General features: G+C 33.8%; 1 protein-coding gene across 1 annotated transcript in view; it reads left to right on the plus strand.

The window, feature by feature from the left end:
* The window catches only part of ATP7A (ATPase copper transporting alpha), a 123693-nt gene that overhangs the window by 68994 nt on the left and 26989 nt on the right, over window positions 1-27710 (plus strand). The window contains exons 3-14 of the mRNA XM_032476119.1: window positions 3114-3600; window positions 4125-4850; window positions 10519-10725; window positions 13436-13599; window positions 18190-18351; window positions 20082-20158; window positions 20353-20578; window positions 21474-21707; window positions 22875-22966; window positions 24287-24414; window positions 25423-25577; window positions 25796-25930. Coding sequence (XP_032332010.1) covers window positions 3114-3600; window positions 4125-4850; window positions 10519-10725; window positions 13436-13599; window positions 18190-18351; window positions 20082-20158; window positions 20353-20578; window positions 21474-21707; window positions 22875-22966; window positions 24287-24414; window positions 25423-25577; window positions 25796-25930 — 2793 coding nt within the window. The remainder of the gene's footprint in view (window positions 1-3113; window positions 3601-4124; window positions 4851-10518; window positions 10726-13435; window positions 13600-18189; window positions 18352-20081; window positions 20159-20352; window positions 20579-21473; window positions 21708-22874; window positions 22967-24286; window positions 24415-25422; window positions 25578-25795; window positions 25931-27710) is intronic.

Consider the following 27710-nt stretch of genomic DNA (forward strand, 5'->3'; position numbering starts at 1 on the left):
GTAAATTGAAATTTGGCGGCAGGGTGGTAGGGTGGGGATTAGCTTAAAACTAGGTCATAAGAGATACCAGATACAATGTGTTTAAATCTAAAGGGAAAAAATTCCCCTTCCTTTTTTTTTTGAAGTTTGACACTTCATTAGAAAATGTATTGTAGTATTTAGAGCAGTGCTGTCCAATGGAACAGTCTATAATGAAGGAAATGTTCTGTATCTATTCTGTCCTGGATGACAGCCACTCTGGCCATCGAACACTTGAAATGTGCTTGCATTAAGGAACTGAATTTTTGATCTTTTAATTTTTTGTTTTTAAAATTATACACTAAAATTGGCTTCTTTGGGGGTATAGTTCTATGAGTTATTTTTGTTTGTTTTGGGGGTTTTTTTAGCTTTGGGAAATTTTTTTTGAAATAGATTATTATGCTATTATTAAAAACAATGCTGCTGAAAAAATTCACAGGGTTAAATGCTACAAATATAATTTCAAGTAAAAAAGAATAAAATGGTATGTAAGCAGGTTATCCTATTTTGTGAAATAAGCTAAAGTAAACACACCACATACTATGTACACACACAAGAACACACACTGGAGGGGACAGACTTGAAAGAAATATTCAAAAATGTAAATGCTGATTATCTTTGCATGTTAGGATCACAGTTCACGATAATTTTTAAAATAATAGCTTTGGTGAATTTCAATACATGTATAGATTCATTAACTACCCCCACAGCCAGAACAGCAGAGCCCCCCAAAATTCCCTTGTGCTGCCCCTTTATAGTCAGTCCTTCCCCATCCCTCGTCTGCTCTCCATCTTCCCCTTTAGTTTGAATGTTTAAATTTTTTAAAGTAATTTTCCAAATCAGAAAGTCATTGACCTTAGGGGAGTGAGATTAAAGTTTAAAAGAGACTCTCTTTAAAGGTACAAAGACACAAAAGTCTTCATTTTATAGTGACTGTATTTATGTTGAATCTCTTTCAAAAGTATGTAAGTGAACTATATGTGGTTTTGCTATTCTGCAACTTATTCAGGGAAAATGTTATACAGTGTATTCCAAAACAAATATAAATTATTTTCCCACTTCTGTGTTGGATCATTTATGCTAGTGATCTCTTCCATAAATAAGAGCAGTCTGACCAACTAGAATTATCAGAGGCTTAGAAACTTTCCATGCCATGAGCATATTTCAAGATTTTACCAAATACATAGCCATTGATTACCAAGCTAAAGAAAGAAATAAAAATATGAAGTTCACTAAAATAAGTGAAAGATTTAACTACATAACTACTGTGGACAATTTAAAGTGAGATTTCCTACTCTGAATTATTTTAAATTATATTTTGGAGTTATTTTTATTTTATGGAACAAAGCTTTTCACTAGGAATCTATAACAACAACAACAATACTCATATTTTAAGTGCCTTTGGAACATTAATACCCTACTGCCTCTCAAAATCAACAAGTCTAAAACTAAATTCATCATCTTTCTTTTCCCTCCACTCCAACCTCTTAATTTCCTCCAGTTTTTCTCTTCCCTCTCTGATATCAGTTAATGGCACTACCATCTCCCCACTGGCCCAAACCAGAAACCTGTAAGTCATCCTAGTAATCTCCTTTGCTCTCTGTAATCTCCTTAGTAGGTCTTACCCTCCTAAATTTATCTCAGAACTGCCCCCTTTCCCTTCATCCTCAGTGATCAGGCCTTAATTCAGACCTTCTATTGTACCACTATTGCAATTGCAGTAGACTCCTAGCTAATCTCTTGTCCTCCTGTGTCACTCCACTCTACCCCAGCACCCTCTTCCACAGTGCGTCCAAAATGATTCTTCTCCAAGATGCAAATATAATCATACCATTCCCCTGCTTAACTTTTCCATGGCCCTGTATTACCTGTAGGATAAATTACAGATCATTATTGGCATACAGGAAACCCCATAAGGCAGTTGCCTAATTCCCCAACCTGTCATCTTTCTCTACTTTTGTGTTTTCATTTGTCAGGAATTCTCTGCCTCATATATCCTTGCTGAATTCTGTTTTTCCTTTAATATTCAGGTATTATCACCCTCAAGAAGCCTTTTTGACACATATTCCCAGGGATAAATAGGTGTCTGTTTTTTCTCTGTTCTAGTATTGCTCACTGGAACTGCGTCATGATCATTTTTGTATCCAGAGAATCCCAGTTCCTGGCACATATAATATGTGCTTGATAAATATTAGTTGTTCAGTGTTTACTTTTACATAACTTGCTGCTGCAAAGAACTACTTTCCTGTCTATTTACTCATATGATCCTTTATAACAACCCTGGAAGATAATAGGGCACATTTGTTCATTTTTCAGATGGTAGAAGTAATGAGTGTAGTTGATCAGTAACTGGAACTCAAATCTTCTGACTCCCAACCCAGTTTGTGTGTGTGTGTGTGACTACATCATAAATCTTTGTAACGTGTTAACCAAAGACATGCATAGTAAGATGTCCTGGTAGTAGTTAAATTATATACAGTTGCTGAGCTTTAAGAATACAATCATTGTTTTTTGTTTTTTTTAAATAATCAAATCAGGTAAAACAGTAGAGATGTTCTTATTTTGAACAAAAGTAATACTAGACCATAGTGACTTGGAAGGATATAGGAATATTTGCTACAAAATCGTACTGCCTTCATAAACTAGCATGTTTATACCTTTTCTTGCCAACAAAGTAATCTTAATTGAACATTTGAAAAGTTTAAACTTCATATCGCCTTTTGTTTTCTATAGTTGATCCTGTTTCTCATATTACCTTTTGAACTGGTAGAGTGTAAAGTGTTGGAGTAATTTGTGAAAGGAGATGGTAGGAGAGAGTAGTTTGTACTGTATTGTGCAATTCTAGAGTGTGTTAGTCTATGCATCGAATGTCTGATCAGTACCTGAGTCACATACACCTACTTATAGCTTTACATTCCTGTAGGTGCACAAGATGTTTTTGTGTTTCCTTCCAAAGAGAATAGTAAGGATGAGAACTAATAGAGAAACTCGACTTATTTGTTTCATTCTTCTTGAATGTGGTGTGTTGATTGCTATTTTTAAGTTCCATGTCATGTAATTTAATTAAACTGACTGTTGAAATTTCCTTCTGAAAGGTTTCACTGGAAGAAAAAAATGCAACTATTGTTTATGACTCTAAACTACAGACTCCAAAGACCCTACAGGAAGCTATTGATGACATGGGCTTTGATGCTATTCTCCACAATCCTAAGCCTCTCCCTGTTTTAACTGAGACCGTGTTTTTGACTGTTACTGCTTCACTGGCTCCTCCATGGGACCATATCCAAAGCACATTACTCAAGACCAAGGGTGTGACAGACATTAAAATTTCCCCTCAGCAGAGAACTGCAGTGGTGAGAATAATCCCTTCTATAGTGAATGCCAATCAGATAATAGAGCTAGTTCCGGATCTCAGTTTGGATACTGGGACTCAGAAGAAGTCAGAAACTTGCGAAGATTACAGTATGGCTCAGGCAGGTGAAGTCATGCTGAAGATGAAAGTGGAAGGGATGACCTGCCATTCGTGTACTAGCACCATTGAAGGAAAAGTTGGGAAATTGCAAGGTGTTCAGCGAATTAAAGGTAATATGTCTGATATTGTTTGTTTGATTGTATTGTAAGCCTTAGTTTTCTATTTTGTCCTTTTCACTTTTGCATTTTTCTTAAGCATGCCTTTTGAATCTGGGGGACTAGACGGTTACTGCTTCACTGAAGTCTGAGGTACAGCGTATTACTAGGATTAATGTCAGTAAAGTTAATGATTATAATTAAAATTTACACAAATCTTGAGCTAGCAGAAAAGGCAGCAAGGGTGGCGATTCATGGAGTTCAGGGTTCTTAGCATGCCTGGTGTCCACTTTACCTCTTATATGTTTCTGTTCAGACATGTAGAAACTTGGAGGCCACAGATATAGAGGGCACATCTTTTACTTTTTTCCAGTCTGTATCAATAACATTTTCTGGAAAGAACAGAATTATTTTAAGAAGGGATCATGACAACAATGAGAGAGAAATAATTATGGGTGGTATTGATTTTGTCTACAGCATGTTTTCTGCTGGCCCAGGAATAACTTAATTAAATAATTATTTTTCTTTCTGTTAACTAGTTTCCCTGGACAACCAAGAAGCTACTATTGTTTATCAACCTCATCTTATTACAGTAGAGGAAATAAAAAAACAGATTGAAGCTGTGGGCTTTCCAGCATTCATCAAAAAACAGCCGAAGTACCTCAAATTGGGAGCTATTGATATTGAACGTCTAAAGAACACATCAGTCAAATCCTCAGAAGGATCACAGCAAAGGAGTCCCTCACATACCAATAATTCAACAGTCATTTTCATCATAGAGGGCATGCATTGTAAATCATGTGTGTCAAATATTGAAAGTGCGTTATCTACCCTCCAATATGTAAACAGCATAGTAGTTTCTTTAGAGAATAGATCTGCTATAGTAAAGTACAATGCAAGTTTAGTCACTCCAGAAACTCTGAGAAAAGCAATAGAGGCCATATCACCAGGGCAATATAGAGTTAATAGTATAAGTGAAATTGAGAGTATCCCAAACTCTCCCTCCAGCTCATCTCTTCAGAAGAGTCCTTTGAATGTAGTTAGCCAGCCTCTGACTCAAGAAACCGTGATAAACATTGATGGCATGACTTGTAATTCTTGCGTGCAGTCTATTGAGGGTGTGATATCAAAAAAGCCAGGTGTAAAATCCATACGAGTATCCCTTGCAAATGGCAATGGAACTATTGAGTATGATCCTTTACTAACCTCTCCAGAAACCTTGAGACAAGCAATAGAAGACATGGGATTTGATGCCTCTTTTTCAGGTAATTATCACTTTTTTCTTTTATCTACACTTTGCTAATTCTTTGGCTTTTATCAATGAGAAATGAGTAATAGGCACTGCAGTTCCACTTTTTGGAAATAAGACATATAGAGGTAGTCAGCAATGTATACAAAGATGCATAAGGATGTTTGCTTAATTATTTACAATATTTTAAAACTAGAAACATTAAATAAATAATGATACCTCCATATGATGAAATGCTATGAAGCCATAAAAAATTATGATATTAAAGATACTTAATGATCACAGGAAAGTGTCTGAGATATTTTGTTAAATGAACAAAAAAAAAGCTAAAAAGCTCTATATTCAGTATGATCAAAATTTTATAAACACATATAAGGATTTATACCATGTATGTGTTATTTATGTATATGAGTGAATAAAATTTCTGATAGGGCATGAACCAAATTTTAACAGTAGTTACTTGTGAGTGGTAAGATAAGATGACAAATTAGTTTTCACTGTGCTTTCCTATGTATTTTAAGTTTTTTTGTGTATGCATGTTTGTTTGTTTGTATTTATACATATACATATATAAAACAGGAGAAGCAAACATTATTTTAAAAAGAAAAGGTAGAAAAAATAATAGAATTTTAACCATAGTTTTTAATTTAGCCATTTAAATTAAACTGACTGTAGAACTAGGCATAGACTACAGTCTTTGATCAGAATGAAGGATATTGAACAGCAATATTCTCTTTTCAAGCTCACTAAAATTGAGAAACAAAAAAATTAAACACATGTTCAAATTTTTATGGTAGATAAGTGTCAGTGGAGGAGGACCCAGAGACATAAACATTCTTAATTTTCATATTCATGACAAATGGTAGAAATTGTGGAATTCTCACTTCTTTAAGTCAAGGTGTTGTTCATATACCATGAAATTCACCCTTTTAAAGTACACAGTCCAGTGGGTGTTAGTATATTCACAGAGTTTTGCAGCCATTACCACTGTATAATTTAAGAACATTTTCATCAGCCGCCACAAAGAAACCCCATACTGGCTGGCAGTCATTCCCCATTTCCCCTTCCCTTCCCCCAGCCCCTGTTATTTACTTTGTATTTTGTCTTTATGAATTTGACAGCTCTAAGCACCATGTAAGTGGAGTCAGAATATCTGTCCTTTTGTATCTCTTCTTTCACTTAGCATAATGTTTTCAAGGTAACAAATGTTCATCCATGTTTGTGACATGTATCAGTACTTCATTTCTTTTTATTGCTGAATAGTATTCCATTGTATGTGTATACCTTATTTTGTTTCTCTGTCAGCTGATGGAAATTTGGGTTGTTTCCACTCCTCTACTATCATAAATGATGCTGCTATGAGCATTTGTTGCAAGTTTTTGCATGAATATATGTTTTCATTTCTCCTGGGTATATGTCTAGGAGTGGAATTTCTAGGTCATATGGTGAATATGTTTAATGTTTTCAGGAACTGCCAAACTGTTTTCCAAAATGGCTGCACCATTTTACATTCTCACCTAGAATTCTCACATTAATAAAAGAAAATCTCAAAAGACTAAGGTTCTTGTGCTTTAAAAAAGAAATATACAGTTCCCTATTAGAAAACTCGTACAGAATACAAAAATGTCAAAGAACCTCCAGTATTAAAAGTCTGAAGAAAGTATATAAAATCCATAATTGCAAAAGGAAATAATTATGAAACCAGAAGAAAAATTTAAATTGAAAATATTAGAAGTGAAACTTCCATCAGGTAGCCATAAAAAATTACTAAAATTGATTTCAGCAAAATTTTAGTTGTATCTATTATTGTTTACAATTTAAAAACTTTTCAAAAAGTGACAATATTTGTAATTATATTAATTTGCATTTCACTAATTCATAATTATTCCTCAGAGTTTCTATTAAATTAAAATACTTTGGTATACATAATGCACTGTGTGTCAATGATGGACACTACATAACCAAGTTTACTTTACATCAGTATCAGTCAGAGAGGTTACTTATGTTGCGATATTCTTTTTAAAAATCTTTTATTGGGGGGAATTAAGTTTATTTATTTATTTATTAATGGAGGTACTGGGGATTTAACCCAAGATCTCGTGCATGCTAGGCACACACTCTACCAATGAGCTATACCCTCCCCCCCATACTGTGATATTCTTATGCCTCCTACATATAGGAATCATATCAAATCACACCACATATGGTATAAAACTGAAATATTTTCATGGTCAAATCTGGTATCTGTTATTACTGTAAGCAAGGACCTCACAAACTTTCAGACTGACCCCCAAATGAAATTTGTCCTATTCTCTTGTGTCTTTATTTTTGCAACTGAAAGTATGGTTCACAGATCAGCAACAGCAGCATCACTTGGGAGCTAGTTAGAAATATAAATTCTCTGACCCATTGCAGTTGCATTAAATAAAAATCTACATTTTAATTTTAATAAGCACCCTAGGTAATTCAGATGCACATTAAAGTTTGAGAAGCACTGGTCTAAATATTTTGCTGCTTTGATTTCTATGATTAAAATCTCTGAGTTATATCTATATTAACATTGTTCATTTAACAATAATATAATATTAAGTAATATAATTAAAATAGCTAGTATTTATGAGGTTTTATGTAACCAATGTGAACAGAGCAAAAGCAACTTTCCAGTTACCTTAGGTGGCTTCAAAGATGGACTCATTTAAACAATAGGAGAAATTCTGATCAATCTAGTAAGTGGAATTCAAGAATACTTGATAGTCTCTGGCACCATGTCTATTATCTACCTAGTCCTCAAGAACCATGAATGTTGATATGTTCAGTAACTTTTAACAATAGCTTTTACCTCAACCTACTATTGTCAAGGGCCTCAGGAATCAATTATTCAGCAGATAATTACCAGGATATGTATCCCACATCTGTTAGGGCTTATCATAAACACATTAATGGCCATGATGAATAGGTAAAAAACCTTGGCACGGTGAATGTGACCATAAAATAATTGATGAGTTGTGACTGCAATAACCCATAATTGGGATAAAAGGTTGATATCAAATGACTGCATTCTGTGTTTCTGCTAGAAATCAATCAGACTTTACAATGCCCCCAGAATTGTGGCTACCCATTTTCTTAATGCCGGTGTTAGTGCTGATCCAGGCTTCACAGTCTATTACTCTGAATTTCACTTTCATGTAATACTAGTCCTAGGTGGGCCATAAATGTTAAAGGAGATAGTGAGAAAAATGGGAGGTGCTTTTTGTCCTGACCTTCAATCTCATCATTCTCTTAAAAAGACATATGATGTATGAAGTTAAGTCTTCACTAACCAATTAAAGCAAACAAAATACTCAATGAAATTCCTTTCCTTTTTTGTAACTTTTTATCTTTAATTTCAAGCTTACAGAAAAGCTACAAGAATAGTACAAAGAATTTCTGTTTACCAATTTCCTTCAGATTCCCTGGTGGTTAATACTTTGCAACATTTGTTTTATCATTCTCTTTATCGACAGACAGACATATATTCAAACACACATTACACACATATATATCTTTTCCCATATATATCTTTTTCTGAATCATTTGAGAGTAAGTTGCAGACATGATATTTATAATTATCTTAAGCCATTTTCTGATTATGTATTTATTCTTCACATTACTTTAGACACTGAACCTACCAGTTTTGAGGATCAGATTGGAAACCCTTTCTTGAAATTTTTGGACTCTTTTCTGATTGTTGCCTCAAGTGCAGGGAAGTCAGCCTTCCTTTTGAATTCATTTAAGCATAAATAGTGTTGCTACAGTGTATAGAAAAGCTAACTTAAGAAAACTAGCCATTTAATTCATTGTGGCTTTTTAACACCTTCACCGCCTCTGTGGAAGATGGAAGCTTTTGCTCTTTTTGCCACACTCGCTGGGATAAACGTCACAATTTTGTGAATTTTTGTTGAAAAGTCATGCCAATGTAGCTAAAAGGGATTGCCTCTATGACTTAACTTAATACTGTACTTCTATTGTGAGAAAGTTGCAGATGGCATTGTGGTTACTTCTGTTACCTGAAATCACTAAATTACTCTGGAACAAGACTTACAGTAATTGGTAGTGTAAACTTTTTTCATTGTCCAAATTCAAAATTAAGTCTTGATAGTAATTGTGAGAGAATGGATAAGCTCCTGCTTAGATAAAAATAAGGTTTTTTCCAAAGCCAAAGCTATTTTCTTTGGGCAAAGGAGCCTCCTTTTTGAGTTAAGATAATGATACTGTTTAGTAAATTTTGCCCTCTTTGTTCTAAATAATGCTCTTGTAATCTGAATGAATAAATACAGTTTTTTTAAAGTGATTCACTTAAGACCAGAGACAAACTAATTTTGGAACTGGGAGAATATAGTCCTTTGCTATTCAAAGTATCCTTTGCTATACCCAGACTGGCAGTACTGCCATTACCTGGGAGCTTATTGGAAAAGTAGAATCTCAGGCTCCACCCTAAATGTACTGACTCAGAATTTGCATTTTAACAAGATCCCCCAAATGATTGTACGTGCATTAAAATTTGAGCCATTATTGTAACTGATTTGAGAAGTGTAGATCATTATTCATTAGGGAAATAATGAGGCTTTTGTTGAAGTTCCTTTAAAAGATGCCTTTGTTCAGCATTCTGAAAGCCAGCTCACCTATGTGCAGGGTTTCCTCTGTAGGCTAGCCAAATAAACCTGAACCAGTTTTTTGCCCAAGGGGAATAAATTACAAGTTAGATAGGTTAGTAGAAATTTCTGCTTCTTTTCATCCTTATTTCTGCAGAAGAGTAGAAAATCCTTAGCTATTTTGCAGGTGTGTGGATGTGCTAAAAGGAATAATTTCTCTCTTCTTGGGAGATGATTAATACTGCAGTGGATAAACTAAAACAAAATAGCAAATTTTCTGAGACTGCCAGGGAGCTTCTGGGATGCAGAAGCTTTCCACCGTTCCACAGTCCATAAACATTCTGCAGAGATATTCTCTTCATATTCCTTTGTGAAAAATGAAGATTACTGCTGACTTACTCCTTGCCTCTTCTTCCATTGTCCACAGAGACATTTTAATTTTAAAAATACTATAGATTAGTGTTAAAAATTCAAACATACAGAGAAGTGCCTATAGAGGAAATTTGTTCATCTGTCTGTTTTTCTATTCCTGCCTTAACCCCATTCCCCAGAAGTAGCCCCTATTAATGATTTGGTATGTACCCTCCTAGGCTTTTTGATACGTTTCTCATATATACACTCTAACAATTTTTAAAAGACATTATACTGCAATGCTGTTTTGTTAATTGCTTTTTATTCCATGTACTATATCACGAATTGCTTTAATGCCAGTATGTAAATCGTTAATATGATGATAAAAATTCATTATAAAGATAAGAGCTATGTAGTTACAAACTACCGTCTACCTGGGATTTGGGGTGGAAATAATGGCTGGAAAACTTGATATAACGTATATTCAGTTAGTTCAGATTTCCCTGAGAACTGACTGAGGGGACAGTATTTAAATTGGAAGTCACTTCCTGGAAAGTGTAAAGGTAACATTGCTCAGGGCTCTAGGTCCATGCTGGTTTTAAAGGAGTGGATTGACAGTGCCTGGAAGTGTGGATTGTGATGAATGACAAGGATGCAACTGAAGAATACCTCAAATGAAAAGAATCTTTCCCTGTCTACCAGATACAAATGAGCCGTTGGTAGTAATAGCTCAGTCCTCATCAGAAATGCCACTTTTGACTGCAACTAATGAATTTCATACCAAAATGATGACACCAGTTCACGACAAGGAGGAGGCAAAGACTTCATCTAAGTGTTACATACAGGTCACTGGTATGACTTGTGCTTCCTGTGTAGCAAACATTGAACGGAATTTAAGACGAGAAGAAGGTAAGACACTCTTAAAGCCTGTTATTTCATGTACTGGTGTGAGGATTCTGTCCTTTTTGTCCTCTTATGTATTTTGTAACCATGTTTATGATTCTTGCTAAGGCTTCATAAAGACTATCAGTGATGTGCAGGACAACCTTGACTTCCTGACAGCCAGTTTTTGTTAGTGTTTTGTTCCCTTATAGTTCCTGTCTTGTTTACCTCATGGTCACTTTTTAATATCAGTGAAATTTGTAGTCAAATGGCAGAAGGAAATACATAAGATTACTATTCTTTATGGACCTTGGCTGTAATGGACTTTAAGAAATGTAAATTTTCTGATAAAGCTATGTGTAAAACTGACAACTAGAATCCATAAGTTTCAATATTACTATACCCATACCAAGCACCAGACCAAAACCAAGTTTGTTTAGAATTATATTCTTCTCTTCCAAGAGTTTGATCACTGATTTTTGTTTGTGGTAATTATTCAAAATTTACTTAATGTTGTGTACAAGTTTTAACTGAGGTTACAAAATCTTAGAAAATCTATAATACATATAGTTATGTATTCAGTCACACTCAGATATTTTAGCTTACAATTTTGCACTCACATTAATGGACTTCACAGTATGGTATAGTAGATGTGTTAACCATAGAGATATGTGATTATTTTTAATAAGCCTGAAGTCATGGGTTGGTACTTAGGCAGCCCCAGCCCTAGGTATATTAATGATACATGCTGTTAGTCACGAGGGCCAAATAAATATGATTAGTATAAGCTTATCCCCACTATTGGGGAAATAACTCAAAGTATATAGAGTAATAATGCAGGCCTGTGGCCAGTAGAATCACCTTAGATATAAAGGCCAGAACATTACTGTAACTAAATGTATGTTATACAGAACATCTTCAGTTCAGTATTATCTTGTCCACATTCTGTCATTTCTGCATCCTTCATTTCAGCCTCCTGCATATTTAATTAGAATGCAGTCAAGGCTAAAGCTTATACTTAATAAGTGAATAAAAAAGAACAGGAGGGAGGTTGCAAGCAAATGAAGGCAAAAAGGAGTTTGCAAGGTTCTTTTTTAGTTTTAGAACAAACTATTTTTGGGCAATTCAGAAATAGCCTTTCTCATGAGAGAATGCCTATGCCAATTACAGATCTTTTTTTTTAATCCGTTAAGCTGATTCTTCCAATTACTTTATACTACCCCTTTACCACCTCTTAATCTGGTTAGAAATACCATTGGCCTATGTGGGGTCACTCACTACATTCACTTTTTTTAAAAACTAAGTGGCACTGGTCTTCCCTCAGTTTTGTCTGTTACATTTCTAAAAATGAATAGAAAAACTTCTAATTATAGTTTACAGTAAGAATTTAAAAATTATCCATAATTTATATAAATATGAAAAGTATTTTTAAAACTTGAAAAAACAGATTTTCTTTGTATTTCTCTTTTGCTATAGATTACATTCAACTGAAGCAGAAAGATTTTTCTACTTTCTCTATACCCTCCTGACACTTATTACTGACACTTTCTCATGATCCGATCCTCCAAATCATTTGGTACCCACAAAGTCCAGAGTGTAGCCACTTATATAGAAAACTTAGATTATATTAGATACTTTGTTTTCTTATTAAAAACTATTATTAAATAAATATTTGTGATTTTTTTATCAAACCCCAGAGCTGACCTGTGGACTTTTGATCCCTATTCCCTATCTGATAGCCACCAACAGCCACAGATTCCTAGAAAGAACTGTCATTCCTGCTATCCAGAATTTATTTTCTTCTTGGCAATGACAGTAATTAATAGCTGGCACAGAGAAGTAGGATGTTATTAACAAAATGCTTACACCAGAGAACAGCAGTTTATAAAATGAACTCCTTTGTTAAGTTGTGTGGCACATTTTTTTTCTAGGAATAAGAGCATCTCAGATTAGTGTGTGCCAGACAGTAAAACTTGAGAGAGAATGACTATTATTTGATAATATTATAATGTATATGTTGGTACATTCTTAGATTCTTTGCTACAAGTGCAGTGATTTTCTAAGTGTACGAGTTCCTTTCTCTAGGTCTCTGTCTTCTGAGTTTGTAAAAATACTTTATATTCTCACGATAAGGTCTCAACCGATTGCAATTCAGGGGCCTTATTTAGATCCCAGTTCAAACAAACAGTGTTAAATAAGGAGTTGTAAGACAGTTGTGGAAATGTGAATACTGCCTGGATATTTGATGATATTGAGGAATTATTTTAGGTTTGAGAATGGTATTATAGTTATTTGTTAAAAGGGAAGAGTCTTTATTGTTTAGAGATATGATTTAAATATTGTTTAGAGATATGTATTTAAATATTTGCATATGAAATGATCTGATGTCTGGGATTTGCTTCACGGGCAGGGAGTGAGTAGTTAGGAATACATATGAAACAAGATCAGCCCAGTATTATTGATAATTGTTGAAGCTGAGAGCTGAGTTCATCCAATTTATTCTGCTGTTCTCTCTTTGGTTCAGTCCCCAGTGCCTCCATTAAATAAATAAATAAACCTATTTACCTCCCCCTCAAAACAAATAATAAACACAAACAAAATTTTTTAAAAAGTTAATAAATTTCTTCAGATTCACTTTAATCCTTTCACGATTAAAAAAACTACTAAAACTGTTATAAGATTACTCTTTTTATGAAGAATGTTATCTGAATTTTTTTTTTCTTATCAATGTTTCTAGGAATACATTCTGTGCTTGTGGCTCTGATGGCTGGCAAGGCAGAAGTAAGATATAACCCTGCTGTTATAGAACCCCCAATGATAGCTGAGTTCATCCGAGAGCTTGGATTTGGAGCTACTGTGATAGAAAATGCCGATGAAGGGGATGGTGTTTTGGAACTTATTGTAAGTAGGAATTCTTGTGTGATTTCCAAGAAAAACTTGGTGAGGAATCAGAAAAGAGTTCCAAAGATAATTAAATGTTGATAAAATAAGACATAAAATGAAAATTAAGGAAACTGGAAAATGGAAGGATAAGATGTAACTTAATGGTGGCTATCAAGCATGGAATGTAAAAGATAATTGTCATACCTCTATTAAGAACCAAAAAACAAGGATTGGGTTTGAATGAACAAAAGAAAACCAAATTTTAAAATATACTATGATTTCTACCTAGTAGCATGTAAAAGAATAAATTCCAGACAAATTAAAGACTTAAATTTTATAAATGAAGTCATAAAGCCAGGTGAAAGGCATATTGGTTTAAAATGGTAATTTTGTCCAACCCAGCAAATCAGGTTTTATTTGTATAACTTAAGCAATGAAAACAAACCAAAAAAATTTAACTCTGTACCAAAATAAGTTCCAACTCAAACAAAAACTTGAATATAAAAAATGATACTATAAAATTACTAGGAGAAATATTTGGAGCTTTTTCTCACTATATTACTATAAAAATTTCAGACATCAGAAAAGTCAGTTGTATAGTTGGACATTTATACACACGGCCTAGATTCTACAATTAACATTGTACTGTACTTGTTTTATCATACATCAGTCCATTGTGGAAATAGTTTTAAACTCACAAAGAAGTTGCAAAAATAGTACAGAGAACTTCCATGTAGCCTCTTCTCAGCTTTTTCTGATGATGACATCTAATCTATGATTTAAAAAATAATATTAGAGTTGAAAGAGTCTTTTTAAATACCATACAAAACCCATAAAAGCCAAGATTGATAAATTCAGGTACATAAAAACTTCTTGGGAGAAAAAACACCATAAGTAAAGTCAAAAGGCAAGTAAAATAATTGTAATTCATGTCATAAGTAGAGGTTAATTTTCTTAATATATGAAGAACTGTTGTAAATCAGTAAGAGCCAGCAACCCAAAAGAAAGCTGGCAAAGGATATGAAGTGGCAGTTCACAGAAAAGCCAGAACAGTACCTCTTTAAACATATGAAAAGATATTCGGGCTCACTTATAATAAGAGTAAAGCAGATTAAAACTGCACTGAAATGCCATTTTTTCACCTATTAGATTGGTAAAGGTAAGAAGCAATTGTAACACTGTGTTTGATCTCTCATATATTGCTGGTGGAATGTCGAATGATATAAACTTTTAACAGGAATTTGGCAATATCTATCAAAAGTAAAATTTCACATAGCCTTTGCCTCAGAAGTTCCACTTGTAGGAAATTATCCAGCTGATATATTTGAAAATGTATGAGATGACATGTGTGCATTATAGTATCATTTGTAATAGCAAAAGATGGGAAGAAACCCAAGTGTCCATACCATAGGATACTAAGCAGCTATTAAAAAGAATGGATTGGTTTTTTAAAGACTTCTAAAACTTAATTTCCTGTATAGGGACCATACTTTCTTGTTTCATTGCATGTCTCACAGTTTTTTGTTGAAAATATAATGTGGCAGCTCTGGAAATAACATTCTTTCCCTCTCCTCAAGATTTGTTCTTTGTTGCTGTTTGCCATTATTGTTTGTTTAGTGACTCCTGAACTAATTCTATAAAAACTATGTTTTTTGTTGTTTATGGCCACTGAAGTCTCTGCTTGGTTTGCACAGTGGTCAGCTAATGAGTGGACAGTGACTTTCTTAAATATCTGGAACAAGTTAGTACCCCAGTCTTTGCTAAAGAGCTCTGTGTAAATGTTGAGGCATGCCTTGAACACTCAGCCATGCAGTTGTCAGTTTTACTTTGGCTTTCAATTCCTGCTTCTACAGAGCCTAAATCAGCCTGAGGTGAGAAGTTAAAGCTTTTTCAGTTCTTTCCTGAACGTGCACGTAGCCCTGGACATGGGCACAACCTTATGCATGTGCATGGCCTTCTAGACTCCTAGGAATATGTTGGAGCTCTTACGGACATCTGCTGCCCAGCTTTCCTTTTTAGGCTTTTTTGCTAGCCTGTTGTTTGCCCCAGCTGTTTTCCATTGGCTCAGGTAGCCACAAGGTTAAATAATTTCCTTTAATTGTTTTTGACAGATTCGCCTGAGGAAAAGCCTTTTTGTACTCACTGAGCTCCAGTCAGGACAAACACAGACATCTTTGCAAGTGGGATATTTTAGAGAACCATCAGACAGGTCAAATAATGACAGTTCTCTGGGAATGAGGCTTTGAAGTCACTCCACTCATTTTCTGTCCTCTCTGATGGCTTCCTTGATGCTGTTTTCCACCCTGATTATGGCCTGTTGGTCTTCATAGCTACCACAGCTGGAGGAGAGGGGATGGGAATAAGGCAAATTATAATGCCATATAGTTTGTTGTTTTATTGGGATTCATCTGATTTTCCTGAATAAATGCTTCCTGCATTGCTGCAAGCTTTTTTTTTTTTAACATTTTTTATAGGTTTATAATCATTTTACAATGTTGTGTCAAATTCCAGTGTTCAGCACAATTTTTCAGTCATTCATGGACATATACACACTCATTGTCACATTTTTTTCTCTGTGAGTTATCATAACATTTTGTGTATATTTCCCTGTGCTATACAGTATAATCTTGTTTATCTATTCTACAATTTTGAAATCCCAGTCTATCCCTTCCCACCCTCCACCCCCCTGGCAACCACAAGTCTGTATTCTCTATGAGTCTATTTCTGTCCTATATTTATGCTTTATTTTTGTTTAATTTTCAGATTTCTTTTTAAATCAATTTTTAAAAATTGAGGTATAGTTTATTTATAATATATTAGTTTCTGGTGTGCAACATAGCGATTCAACATTCTTATAGATTATATTCCATTTAAAGTTATTATAAAATATTGGCTATATTTCCTGTGCTGTACTATAAATCCTTGTAGCTTATTTATTTATTTGATGGTAGGATAAATTTTTTTAATGTAGGTACTGAGGGTTTAACCCAGGACCTCATGCATGCTAAGCGCATGTGCTCTACCATTGAGCTATTATCCTCCCCCTATAATTTTTTAAATTGAAGTATAGTTGATTTACAATGTTGTGTTGGTCTCGTGTACAGCATAGTGATTCAGTTGTACGCATATATATTCTTTTTCATTATAGGTTACTATAAGATACTGAATATAGTTCCCTGTGCTATATAGTAGGACCTTGTTATTTATCTTGTAGCTTATTTATTTTATACATAGTAGTTTGTACCTTTTAATCCCTGTCCCTGTCTTGCCCCTCCCCCTTCCCTCTCCCCATTGGTAATCACCAGTTTATTCTCTGAGTCTGTTTCTGTTTATTATATTCATCTATTTGTTTTATTTTTAGATTCCACATATAAATGATTAAGATACAGTGTCTTTCTCTGATTTATTTCACTAAGCATAATACCTTCCAAATCATCCATGTTGTTCCAAGTGGCATTATTTCATTCTTTTTTATGCCTGAGTAGTATTCCATTGTGTGTGTATGTGTGTGTGTGTGTGTGTGTGTGTGTGTGTGTGTGTGTATAATATCTTCTTTATCCATTTATCTGTTGATAGAACTTAGGTTGCTTCCATGTCTTGGCAGTTGTAAATAATACTGCTATGAACATGGAGGTACATGTATCTTTTCGAATTAGTGTTTTTGTTTTCTTTGGATATATATACCCAGAATTGGAATTAACGGATCATATGGTAGTTCTATTTTTAGTTTTTTAAAGAATGTCCATACTGTTTTCTGCAGTGGCTGCACCAGTTTACATTCCCACTAACAGTGTACAGGGTTCCCTCTTTTTCAACTTTCCTGAAAAACTTGGTTCTGACAATTTTTGCCAGTTTTTTCATTGCTTTTATGGAGGAGAGAATTTTCAGAAATCCTTACTCCACCATTAATGATATCCTTTAGGTAGATATTCTTGAATAAATACTTTGTAATTTGCTATATACTCTTTTTGGTTATTTCCCATAGTATTTCAATGGTTGTTTTTGAAACCTTTGCCAGTTTTATCATTCTTTGGGGAAAGGATTTGCTGTGTGAGGAGTTCCTCACTCCAGAAGTCCTGCCTCTTCATTTTAGAATTTAATACCCAACTGAAGTATAACCGCATTCAAGACATAGGGCAAAATACATTTTTGAACAAAAGAAAACACTTTTGTCATCCATCAACAGAAGTAATATTAAAGGATATATATATGTGTGTATATATATATGTATATATATACACATATACATACACACACACACGTATATATTTATACTTTAGCAATATGAAAGAAGTTTAGAGGGAAGCAAGACATTGAATACAAGAAACAATGATAGGTGTCAAGTCCTCTATCACTGAGTGGTAACAAGAAGAGGGAGACTTTTAATGAGATCCTCTTCTATTTAACCTTTTGCAGCTGGGAGCAGATTTATTTAATGTGATATAAAAACAGTGATCTAATAATCAAATTTAAAGCATATTAATAGTGTGCAGATAAGATCTTGTATCTTAATCTCATGTTACAAGAGTTCTTTTAGTTTAAAGTAATAACAAACTTAATAGAGGGAAAAAGTATGTTTCTAAATAACAAAGCCTTTGTCTTTAACAGGTGAGAGGAATGACATGTGCCTCCTGTGTACATAAAATAGAGTCTACCCTCACAAAACACAGAGGGATCTTCTACTGCTCTGTGGCCCTGGCAACCAACAAAGCACATATTAAATATGATCCAGAAATTATTGGTCCCAGAGATATTATTCATACAATTGAAGTAAGTCCCAACACTTTGCATTTCTGTGTTCTCACCTATTCAGTCAGCACTCCCTTGAATCACTTCTGGTTTGTGTCAGATAGAGACAATGAAAAAATCTGACTATTTTGTTACTCTGTGGAGAATATCTGTCTTGAAGTTTAATGTAAATATGTCTGTCCTTTTTTTTTTGGTCTTTGTCAGGAAGAGTTAGGCAGAGGCACATTAGCACTGTTAATCAGGAGCAGACTTAAGGTAGAACCACAGATCATTTAAAACTAGAAAATGTGAATAAAGTACAGTTTGTTAGGAGTAAAATTCATATTAATCACTAAGAAAGTAAAGCATCCTGCCAGATGCTTTATTGTTTGTTAGGTCAAAGCAAATGATATATTTTTTTCTTATTTATTTATATAAAATTTTTGAGGGGGAGATAGTTAGGTTTACTTATTTATTTATTTTTAGAGGATGTACTACAGATTGAACCCAGGACTTTTGTGTATGCTAAGCATGTGCTCTGCCACTTGAGCTTATACCCTCCCTGTCACAAATGGTATCTTTTTAATTTAAAGTAAGAAATTTAAAAGACCAAACCTTTTTCTTTGTGACAAATTCATTCTGTATTCTTCAGTAAATCTTAGAGGTAATACATGTGAAAGTGTTTTAAAAGTTTCAGTGTGGTATAGCATTTGGTGTTCTGATGATCTAAAAAGCATATTAATAGTTCAGATAAGAGCCTGTTAATGTAGATCGTAGTACCATTAACATCTTTGTGAAGCTGTAGTGTTAGTGAGTATTTACTATGTGCCAGTTACCAAGATTGCAAAGCTTCAACTCTTGATTTAATTCTCACAACAGTGCTGTCATCTTCATTTGGAGGAAACTCAGGTTAAGAGATGTTAAGTTACTTACCCAAAGTCTCATAGCCAGTAAGTGTCATAGCTGGAATCTGAGCCTAATCTTTCTAACTCCAGTGCTCAAGCTTGTTCTTTTCACTGTGCTACATGACCAACAAATGTAAGATGGCAGCATTTTCCCTAGCAGTTCAAAATAATAGTGTATGTTACTGTCTATGCTCATATAAGTCTTGCTTAGGTGTAACTTTCTTTCAACGTTTTGTTTTATTGAGGAAATTTTTCATTTGTGTCCTTTTTTCTGATAGAACAAGAGTAAAGACTGCAAATTCTTGTATAATATATTTAGTATGGTGATAGCTTTTATGGCCTAGTATTCAGTTTTCTGTACTTGTTCAGGGGATGGATGGGTAGATGTCAAAACTAAAATTAAAAATAAAGTGATAAATATTCATCAGTACTAGTAGATGCTTTTCTAAGAGCAAAATTTATGATTTTACTGATAAATTCTTCCTTTATTACATCATCAAAAACTCTGTCAGCCTGACCAAGTTATAGATTCAGCTTTTTTCCAAAATTACTTATTGGAGGCTTTCATTTACTTTTTGATATAATAAGAATCTCTCCAGAGAACAACAGCACTTGAATTAGATCAATAGTTTGAGAACAGTAGGATAGACATTAGCTAGAGTTGAGGAAATATTTATTTCTTAGATGAAAGATTAGGAACAAAGGTAATTAAGAGAAGGAAGCACAACTTCATCTTTGTATTCCCCAGGGTATTTACACTCAGTAATTGAGTTGCATTGTCCTCAATGACAATACCATGGCTTAGAATTTCTGTACATGATATTGATACATTCAGTGAAATAATTGTTCTCTTATGAATTTCCTTAGAGCTTAGGTTTTGAAGCTTCTTTGGTTAAGAAGGACCGGTCTGCAAGCCACCTAGACCATAAACGAGAAATAAGACAGTAAGTACTTTTGGAATGTCAGCAAAAAGCAGATTTTTGACCCCTTGTTACAAGTTTAACATTCTGTTAGCATGTCAATGTTTACAATATCATCCTTACACTGGGTGGGAATTGGTCACAATTTGTATTTCCCTATAGTACATAGGATCTTTAACCATTAGCTACCTACTCAAATGATTTTTCTTTTCTATAAGATGGCGACGGGCCTTTCTTGTGAGCCTGTTTTTCTGTATTCCTGTAATGGGGCTGATGATATATATGATGGTTATGGACCACCACCTTGCAACTCTTCACCATAATCAGAACATGAGCCAAGAAGAAATGATCAGCATTCATTCTTCTATGTTCCTGGAGCGCCAGATCCTGCCAGGATTGTCCATTATGAATTTGCTATCTTTTTTATTGTGTGTACCTGTACAGGCAAGTGAAATGTTAGCAAGTATATTTGTTACTAATGAAAAATAGCTAAAATGTGGCAGGTGGGGCTATTTTAGTTGCAAAACAAATACTACCCAGAAGTATGATCATTTTATGCTGGATGCTTTACAAAAAGAACCTTAAACTGAGTGGTTAAAGTAGATAATAAATTCCATTATATTTATATTAATTATATTATAAATAAATTCTATTTTAAGGTATTTATAATTAATTTATTCTATAAAATAACCATAATAATTATTATATTATTATTTTTGTTATTTTTCTATGGCACTTAAGTTCATTAGTCTCTGTATGTTTTCAGCCCTTCTTCTGAGGTAAACTTTTACTGTGGAACACTTCCATCTAATAGATATATTCCCTTTTCTGATCCTTATAAAAAGCAATAAAGATTTTAAAAACATCTTAGTACATTTCTCTGTACTAATGAAAAATAAGCTTTTCAGTTATGTTTCTCAACAAAAACAGTGAATAGATCCAATAGGTTGTGATATACCACTTAGGTTGAATTTTGAAAAGAAGGAGGTGAGTTTTATATAAAAAAATCATTTTTAAAAGATTGGAATTATTTTCCTAGTTCTTGTTTTTCCTAGCTTTAAAAGGAAAAATCCAAGAACTATTTAACTTCCTTTATATTATGGAATATCCATTGGATCACAGATGACAGCTGCCAAGGGCTTATACAGCCATTTGAATCCCTACACACACATATCTACTAAAATACAAACATTGTTTCAGCTTAAAATCTCTCCTTATTGTTTATGGATTAGATGAAATCTAAAGGAAGTTACCATTGATACTGTATCTTAGTTATTAAGGTATATATGTGAATTTCAGCATTTTTAAAAAAGCAATGATTACTGTTTCTATATTACAGTTTTTTGGAGGCTGGCACTTCTACATTCAGGCCTACAAAGCACTGAAGCATAAGACTGCAAATATGGATGTACTGATTGTGCTGGCAACCACCATTGCATTTGCTTATTCTTTGTTTATTCTTCTGGTTGCAATGTATGAGAGAGCCAAAGTGAACCCTGTTACTTTCTTTGATACTCCTCCTATGCTATTTGTGTTTATTGCACTAGGCCGGTGGCTGGAACATATAGCAAAGGTAAAGTGAGAAAGATTGACATTTGTTCAAATCTTGGGTGGATAAATGACGGTAGTATATTCTAGACCAATTATTGGAAATATACATCCATTTATGTAGTTAACCATGTACTGAAAGAAACATTTTTGTTTTGGCAGTATTTTAGGTTAAATATTCCTTTAGAAGATTCACCAAATTTATGGAATTTGTACTGTAGATTGTACAGTATGTCCATGTTTATTTTTAAGGGAGAGACATTTGAGAAGTACTTGTTTTATTTATATCACATTATTAATGGAACAATTAGTGTGCCCACAAGATTTATAATAATGATGGGAAATAATTTACCCATTATCCCATGCTGTAATGGAAATTACTTTCTAATCCTGTTCCACATACCTTTATATTTTACAGAGTGGCAAACACTGTATACCTACCACTTTGTACCCTTAACACTATAAAGTTTTCCTCCCATTTTTGCAGTCTAGATAATTATTCAGTATTTCTGAATACTATTCTCTCAAATCAGTGTGCTTTAATTTACTAAACTGTTCTGGTTTTATTCTCAGTTAGATTGTTTCCACTGTATAAGTTTAGATAATCCTGCATTAAACATATTCATGTTTAATAGTTATTTCTGTTGAATTAGTATCTTAGGATAAATTACAAAGGATATAAGGATATTTATAAAGGGCATAAATCTTTCTATGGCTCATGCTACTAATCTTAATTTTTGCCATTACAGGTATGTTAGTGAAGTAGTTTTGCTACAACTTCATCCATCAGCACTGACTCTTATCTAAATTCTTGCTAAATTAGTAGGCATTAAATGGCATCGTAGAGTTGCTTTAGTTTGCACTTCTTCCATTAATAGCAGGGATAAACATTTTTTCATGTATCAGGTATTATATTTCTTCTTAAATGAGTTGCCCATTTATGTCCTTTGCCCATGTATCTTTTGGGTTCGTGATGTTTTTCTTATTAATTTACATTATTTATTTATAAATTATACCTAATAATACATTTTATATTTTGTGTACTTCTTATTTTTGAAGTGAAAAATTTTCTAATTTGAATGAATTAACATTCCTAAAGCTGTCTTTTAGGTAAATGTTAAAGATTGTATCTTTATTTTACATAAGCCTTTTTCTTCCTTAGCATTGTTAACATGTTTCTTTAAATTCATAGGGCAAAACATCAGAGGCTCTTGCCAAACTAATTTCATTACAAGCTACAGAAGCAACTATTGTTACTCTTGGCTCTGATAATATCCTCTTGAGGTATTTATCTTCATTCTCCCTCCTCTTTTTAAACTTCTTATGAAAAATATAAAATATGCACAGAGATAGAGAGGTTATAATGAATCCACATAATCTATCTTCCAGATTTAACAATTATTCACATTTTGCCACACTTTGCTTCATCTATGCATTCCTGTCTTTCTTTTATTTGTAGCAATAGTATTTTAAAGTACATCCCAGTCATATGATTTTACTACAGATATTCCCATAGTATTTCTAAAAAAGGAGATATTCTTACCATATCACATTTAATAAAATGAACAATAATTCTTTAGTATGATCTAATACACAGTCATATTCACATTTCTTCTGTTGTCTCCAAAATGTTTCTTTGTTTGAAATGGAATTCAAACAAGGTCCCTGCATCACTGTATTTGTATTGCATTATAGTTGATGTACAATATTATATAAGTTGCAGGTGTACAATATAGTGATTAACAATTTTCAATGGTTATAATTCATTTACAGTTATTGTAAAATATTGGCTATATTCCCTGTGCTGTACAATAAATCCTTATAGCTTTTTTTATACATAATAGTTTGTACCTCTTAACTCCCTAACTCTATAGTGCCCTTCCCCCTTTCCATCTCTCCACTGGTAACCACTAGTTTGTTCTCTGTGTCTGTGATTCTGCTTCTTTTTTGTTATATTCACTAGTTTGTTGTATTTTTATACTCTGTATGTAAGTCATATCATACAGTATTTGTCTTTCTCCTGACATGTTTGTTTTGATCTAGAACAGCTCCTCCCTCCAGTTCTCCGTCCCTCCTTCCTACCCCATTCCTCCCTCTTCATACAATTGACTTGTTACAGAAACATCTATCAATTGTCCTGTAGAATATCCCACAGTCTGAATTTATCTCTGCTTCCTTCTGGAATCATTTAACTTGTTCTATAACTCCTGTAACTATCTGTAAACTGGAAGTTAGAGCTAAAGCTTGATTAGATTTCATTGTTTTGTGTTTCTCATTTCTTTCCTCATAAGATGATTTAGGCAATTTTACACAACAAGTAAATTGTTTTATTAAATAAAACTCATTATATTATTTATAAAGGTTTCACTTATTTGTCCATTGACCATTCAACAAATATTTAGAGTGCTACTTTGTGCCAGGCACTGAGCTATTCCCCAACAGTGAAAAGGACGGCCATTGTAGTTCCTGGCTTAAATGTTGGTTCTAACTTCCATTGGTAGCAATTATGGAGCCACAAGCTTGATATGAACTAAAAAGCTTACATGGAAAGATCAGAAGGAGAAGCATATTGTCATGATGCTTTTTATTTTTACTCATATCCAGTGAAGAACAAGTGGATGTGGAACTTGTACAACGTGGAGACATCATTAAAGTGGTTCCAGGAGGCAAATTTCCAGTGGATGGTCGTGTTATTGAAGGCCATTCTATGGTGGATGAGTCCCTCATCACAGGTATGTTCTTTCAGAGGATCATGACATGAAAGTGAAGTTAATCCAAAGTGTTAATTAAGAATAGGCATGAAAGTTGAAAAGCTTTTGTAGAAACTATGAAATGAGTAAATAATATGCAAAGAGAATATGGTTTCTTTTTAAGACTGTATTAAATCAGTTTCGGTAGATTTACCTTGTGGTTTTAGTTATGCTATTGAAGGCTCTTTTCACTCAACATTGTTAGTTACTAGCAATGTATGACCAGAGGAAGTTGTCTCATTTTGCTGTAGAGCCCAGTAGACTTTGGCAGATTTTCCTGAGCAAATACCTATTGTGTCTTCCCGCTTTAAAGATCAATCTAGTCTGAGCTGGGCTAGGACTTCAGGTTTTCTACATTAAGTCCTGCTCTAAAGAGAGTAGGTCTAGAGTAGTTTTAGAGCTCCTAGATGACTAAGGCCAAGCCAGAGCAGAACCAAAATAACACCTTTCCTACCTCAACCCTCAGGATAGTGCCGAAGAGGCTCAGCTTATGAACCGTGTGGAAATAATTTAGGATTCTGTATTTCTCAATAGGGGTACTATTGCCAGTTTGGTTGGGGACAGTTCGTAGTTCTGTGGGACTGTTGTACACGTGGTGCATTTAGTGTCCCTGACCCACTAAATTGGAGTAGCAGCACCCCATGCCCCACCAGTAATTAGTACAAATGAGAACTCTCTCCTACATTTCTAAATGCTCCTTGGAAACAGGTTGAAAACCAGTGCTCTAAGACTAGGGTGAAGCTCCAAAAGTACCTGCCACTAAGAGCTAACACATTAGGTCTTTCTGGTTTAAAATATACATCCTTGGGTTTGGCCCAGAACTAACATAAGGAAAAAGAAAGGGCAACTTTCACGTAGGCATTTGTCCAGATTCTATTTCATGAGGTAAGAATCTCCTATCGAGATATTTTTTGATGATAAACAAATAATGGTATATTTCAAGATAGTATTTATTTATGCTCCCTAAATCTATCTTTACTTCTTGTATAGGGGAGGCAATGCCTGTGGCTAAGAAATCTGGCAGCACAGTGATTGCTGGTTCCATTAACCAGAATGGGTCACTCCTTATCCGTGCAACCCATGTTGGAGCAGACACAACCCTTTCTCAAATTGTCAAACTTGTGGAGGAGGCACAAACATCAAAGGTAATTTAACTCCCTAGGAGAAACAGAAAGTATTTGCTTTAAAGCTCACTCAGTATCAATCTTGATCTAGTTTTTATAATTTCCTTTATTTCTAGTTGTATTAATATGAAGTTCATTAAAGTATTTGTTTGTGCTCAATACTATACCCTGTATTCATTATCAAAAAAGGAGACTTTGATATACATATTATTATCATTATTTTTTTTTTTTAATTTTAGGCTCCTATCCAGCAGTTTGCAGACAAACTCAGTGGCTACTTTGTTCCTTTTATTGTTATCATTTCCATTGTTACCCTTTTGGTTTGGATTATAATTGGATTTCTGAATTTTGAAATTGTGGAAACCTACTTTCCTGTAAGTGACTTATAACACCTCTTTGTCATGTAAAACAGTTTGTGAATCTTTTGCATAAGTAATTAATTGGAAAATAACTTTAGTAATGACTAGTATCTTTAACAGACTGGAGTGAAAGAAAAACATTAGCATCTCTGTAAATAGAAAAGATTTCCTTTTGGAAAGATTTTTTTCATTATGACTTGTGATTTTCCAAAAAGAAGTACAGGAATACCTCATTTTATTTCATTTTGCTTGATTGCGCTTTGCAGATGTTGTGTTTTTTACAAATTGAAGGTTTTGTGGCAACCCTGTGTTGAGCAAATCTATTGATGCCATTTTTCCAACAGCATTATTTTTTAATTAAGATATATACATTGTTTTTTTTAGACATAATGCTATTGCACACTTACTAGACTACAATATAGTGTAAACGTAACTTTTATATTCACTGGGAAACCTAAAAATTCATGTAACTCACTTTATTGGAATATTTACTTTATTTTGGTGGTCTGGAACTGAACCCACAATATCTCTGAGGTATTCCTGTACTGAACTTTCACGTTTTATATTTAGTCTCAGTCCCAGCATGATTTTGCTTTCACAAAGGACTATAGAAATATTGAGAGAAACCTTGGGATCTCAGCTCTGCCACATATCATCAGTGTGATCTTAGGTCAACTTAATTTCTCCTTGAGCTTCAATTTCCTCATCTGTAAAGTGAGATTTTAATAATTCACATCCAACATAGCTTGCAGTCATTGTAAAGGTTAAATAAGATGATCATATTAGAAACATTTTATAATTTATTAAATGCTTTATAAATATTAGTGTCTTCTTCATTCTAGTTCTGTGATAGTCTCTAAAGTATGATGTCATACATAAAGTGGTAAAGTAGATCTTGACTGTGCTTCATATTAGAGATAAAACCTTGAAGTCACTTAACTTCTCTTAACCCCAGTTTTGTCATCTGCAGTATAGTGATAATAATACCTAAATTTCAGGATTGAAATTAGTGTAGGTGAAAACATACACATAATGACATATATGAAAGCATAAGCTTAGATGTCTGAAAATCCCTTCCAAATCTGTTTCTATGTATGTGTGTGTGTGTGTATAAAACTCTTAGGTGAACACTTAAAGTATTTGAGAACTTAGTAAGAACCTAGCACTGTAAAACCATTATTACTAAGAAAGTCTTACTTTGTTGTGTTTCTTTTAAAAATGCCATGCTGTATACTGTTTCATGCTGTTTGTCCCTTCAATTAAAGAAAAGGTAGAACTGTAACAACTATGTATCTATGCCATAATATAAAAAAGTTTCTTTAAATGGTTCACATTGGTTAAGTACTCATTGAACAAGAGGATTGCTGAAAGCATTTTGGAATGTGTATCCTTCAGAAATTTTTCTTATGAGTTCAGGGGGTCTGAGGAGATTTCCCCTAATACTGTCAATCATATTTACCCACACAAGCAAATATTCAATGTCACTAAGAGCTATACTACCAGATACTCAGTTCACTTTGTTTTGTCCAAAAGAATTTTATTGAAATATGATTAAGCAACCTTTTCAAGCTGGGTGATTTTTTCCATTGTCTTTAAAGAATAGTGTGAAGGACAGAGATATGGTCTTAGTGTATATAGAAATACAGAATTCTTTTTGTTCAGGATCACACTTGTTGAGAATTAGGTCCCATGTTTGCAGCTATTTTTGAAAGTCCCTAATGAAAAAGCTTATTCTCAATATGGGTGGGAGAAGCTGACTTTTATGTTCCTCATATTCACTCCATAGTTTTGTAAT

The sequence above is a fragment of the Camelus ferus genome, chromosome X (genome assembly GCF_009834535.1).
Source record: "Camelus ferus isolate YT-003-E chromosome X, BCGSAC_Cfer_1.0, whole genome shotgun sequence".
NCBI lineage: Eukaryota > Metazoa > Chordata > Mammalia > Artiodactyla > Camelidae > Camelus > Camelus ferus.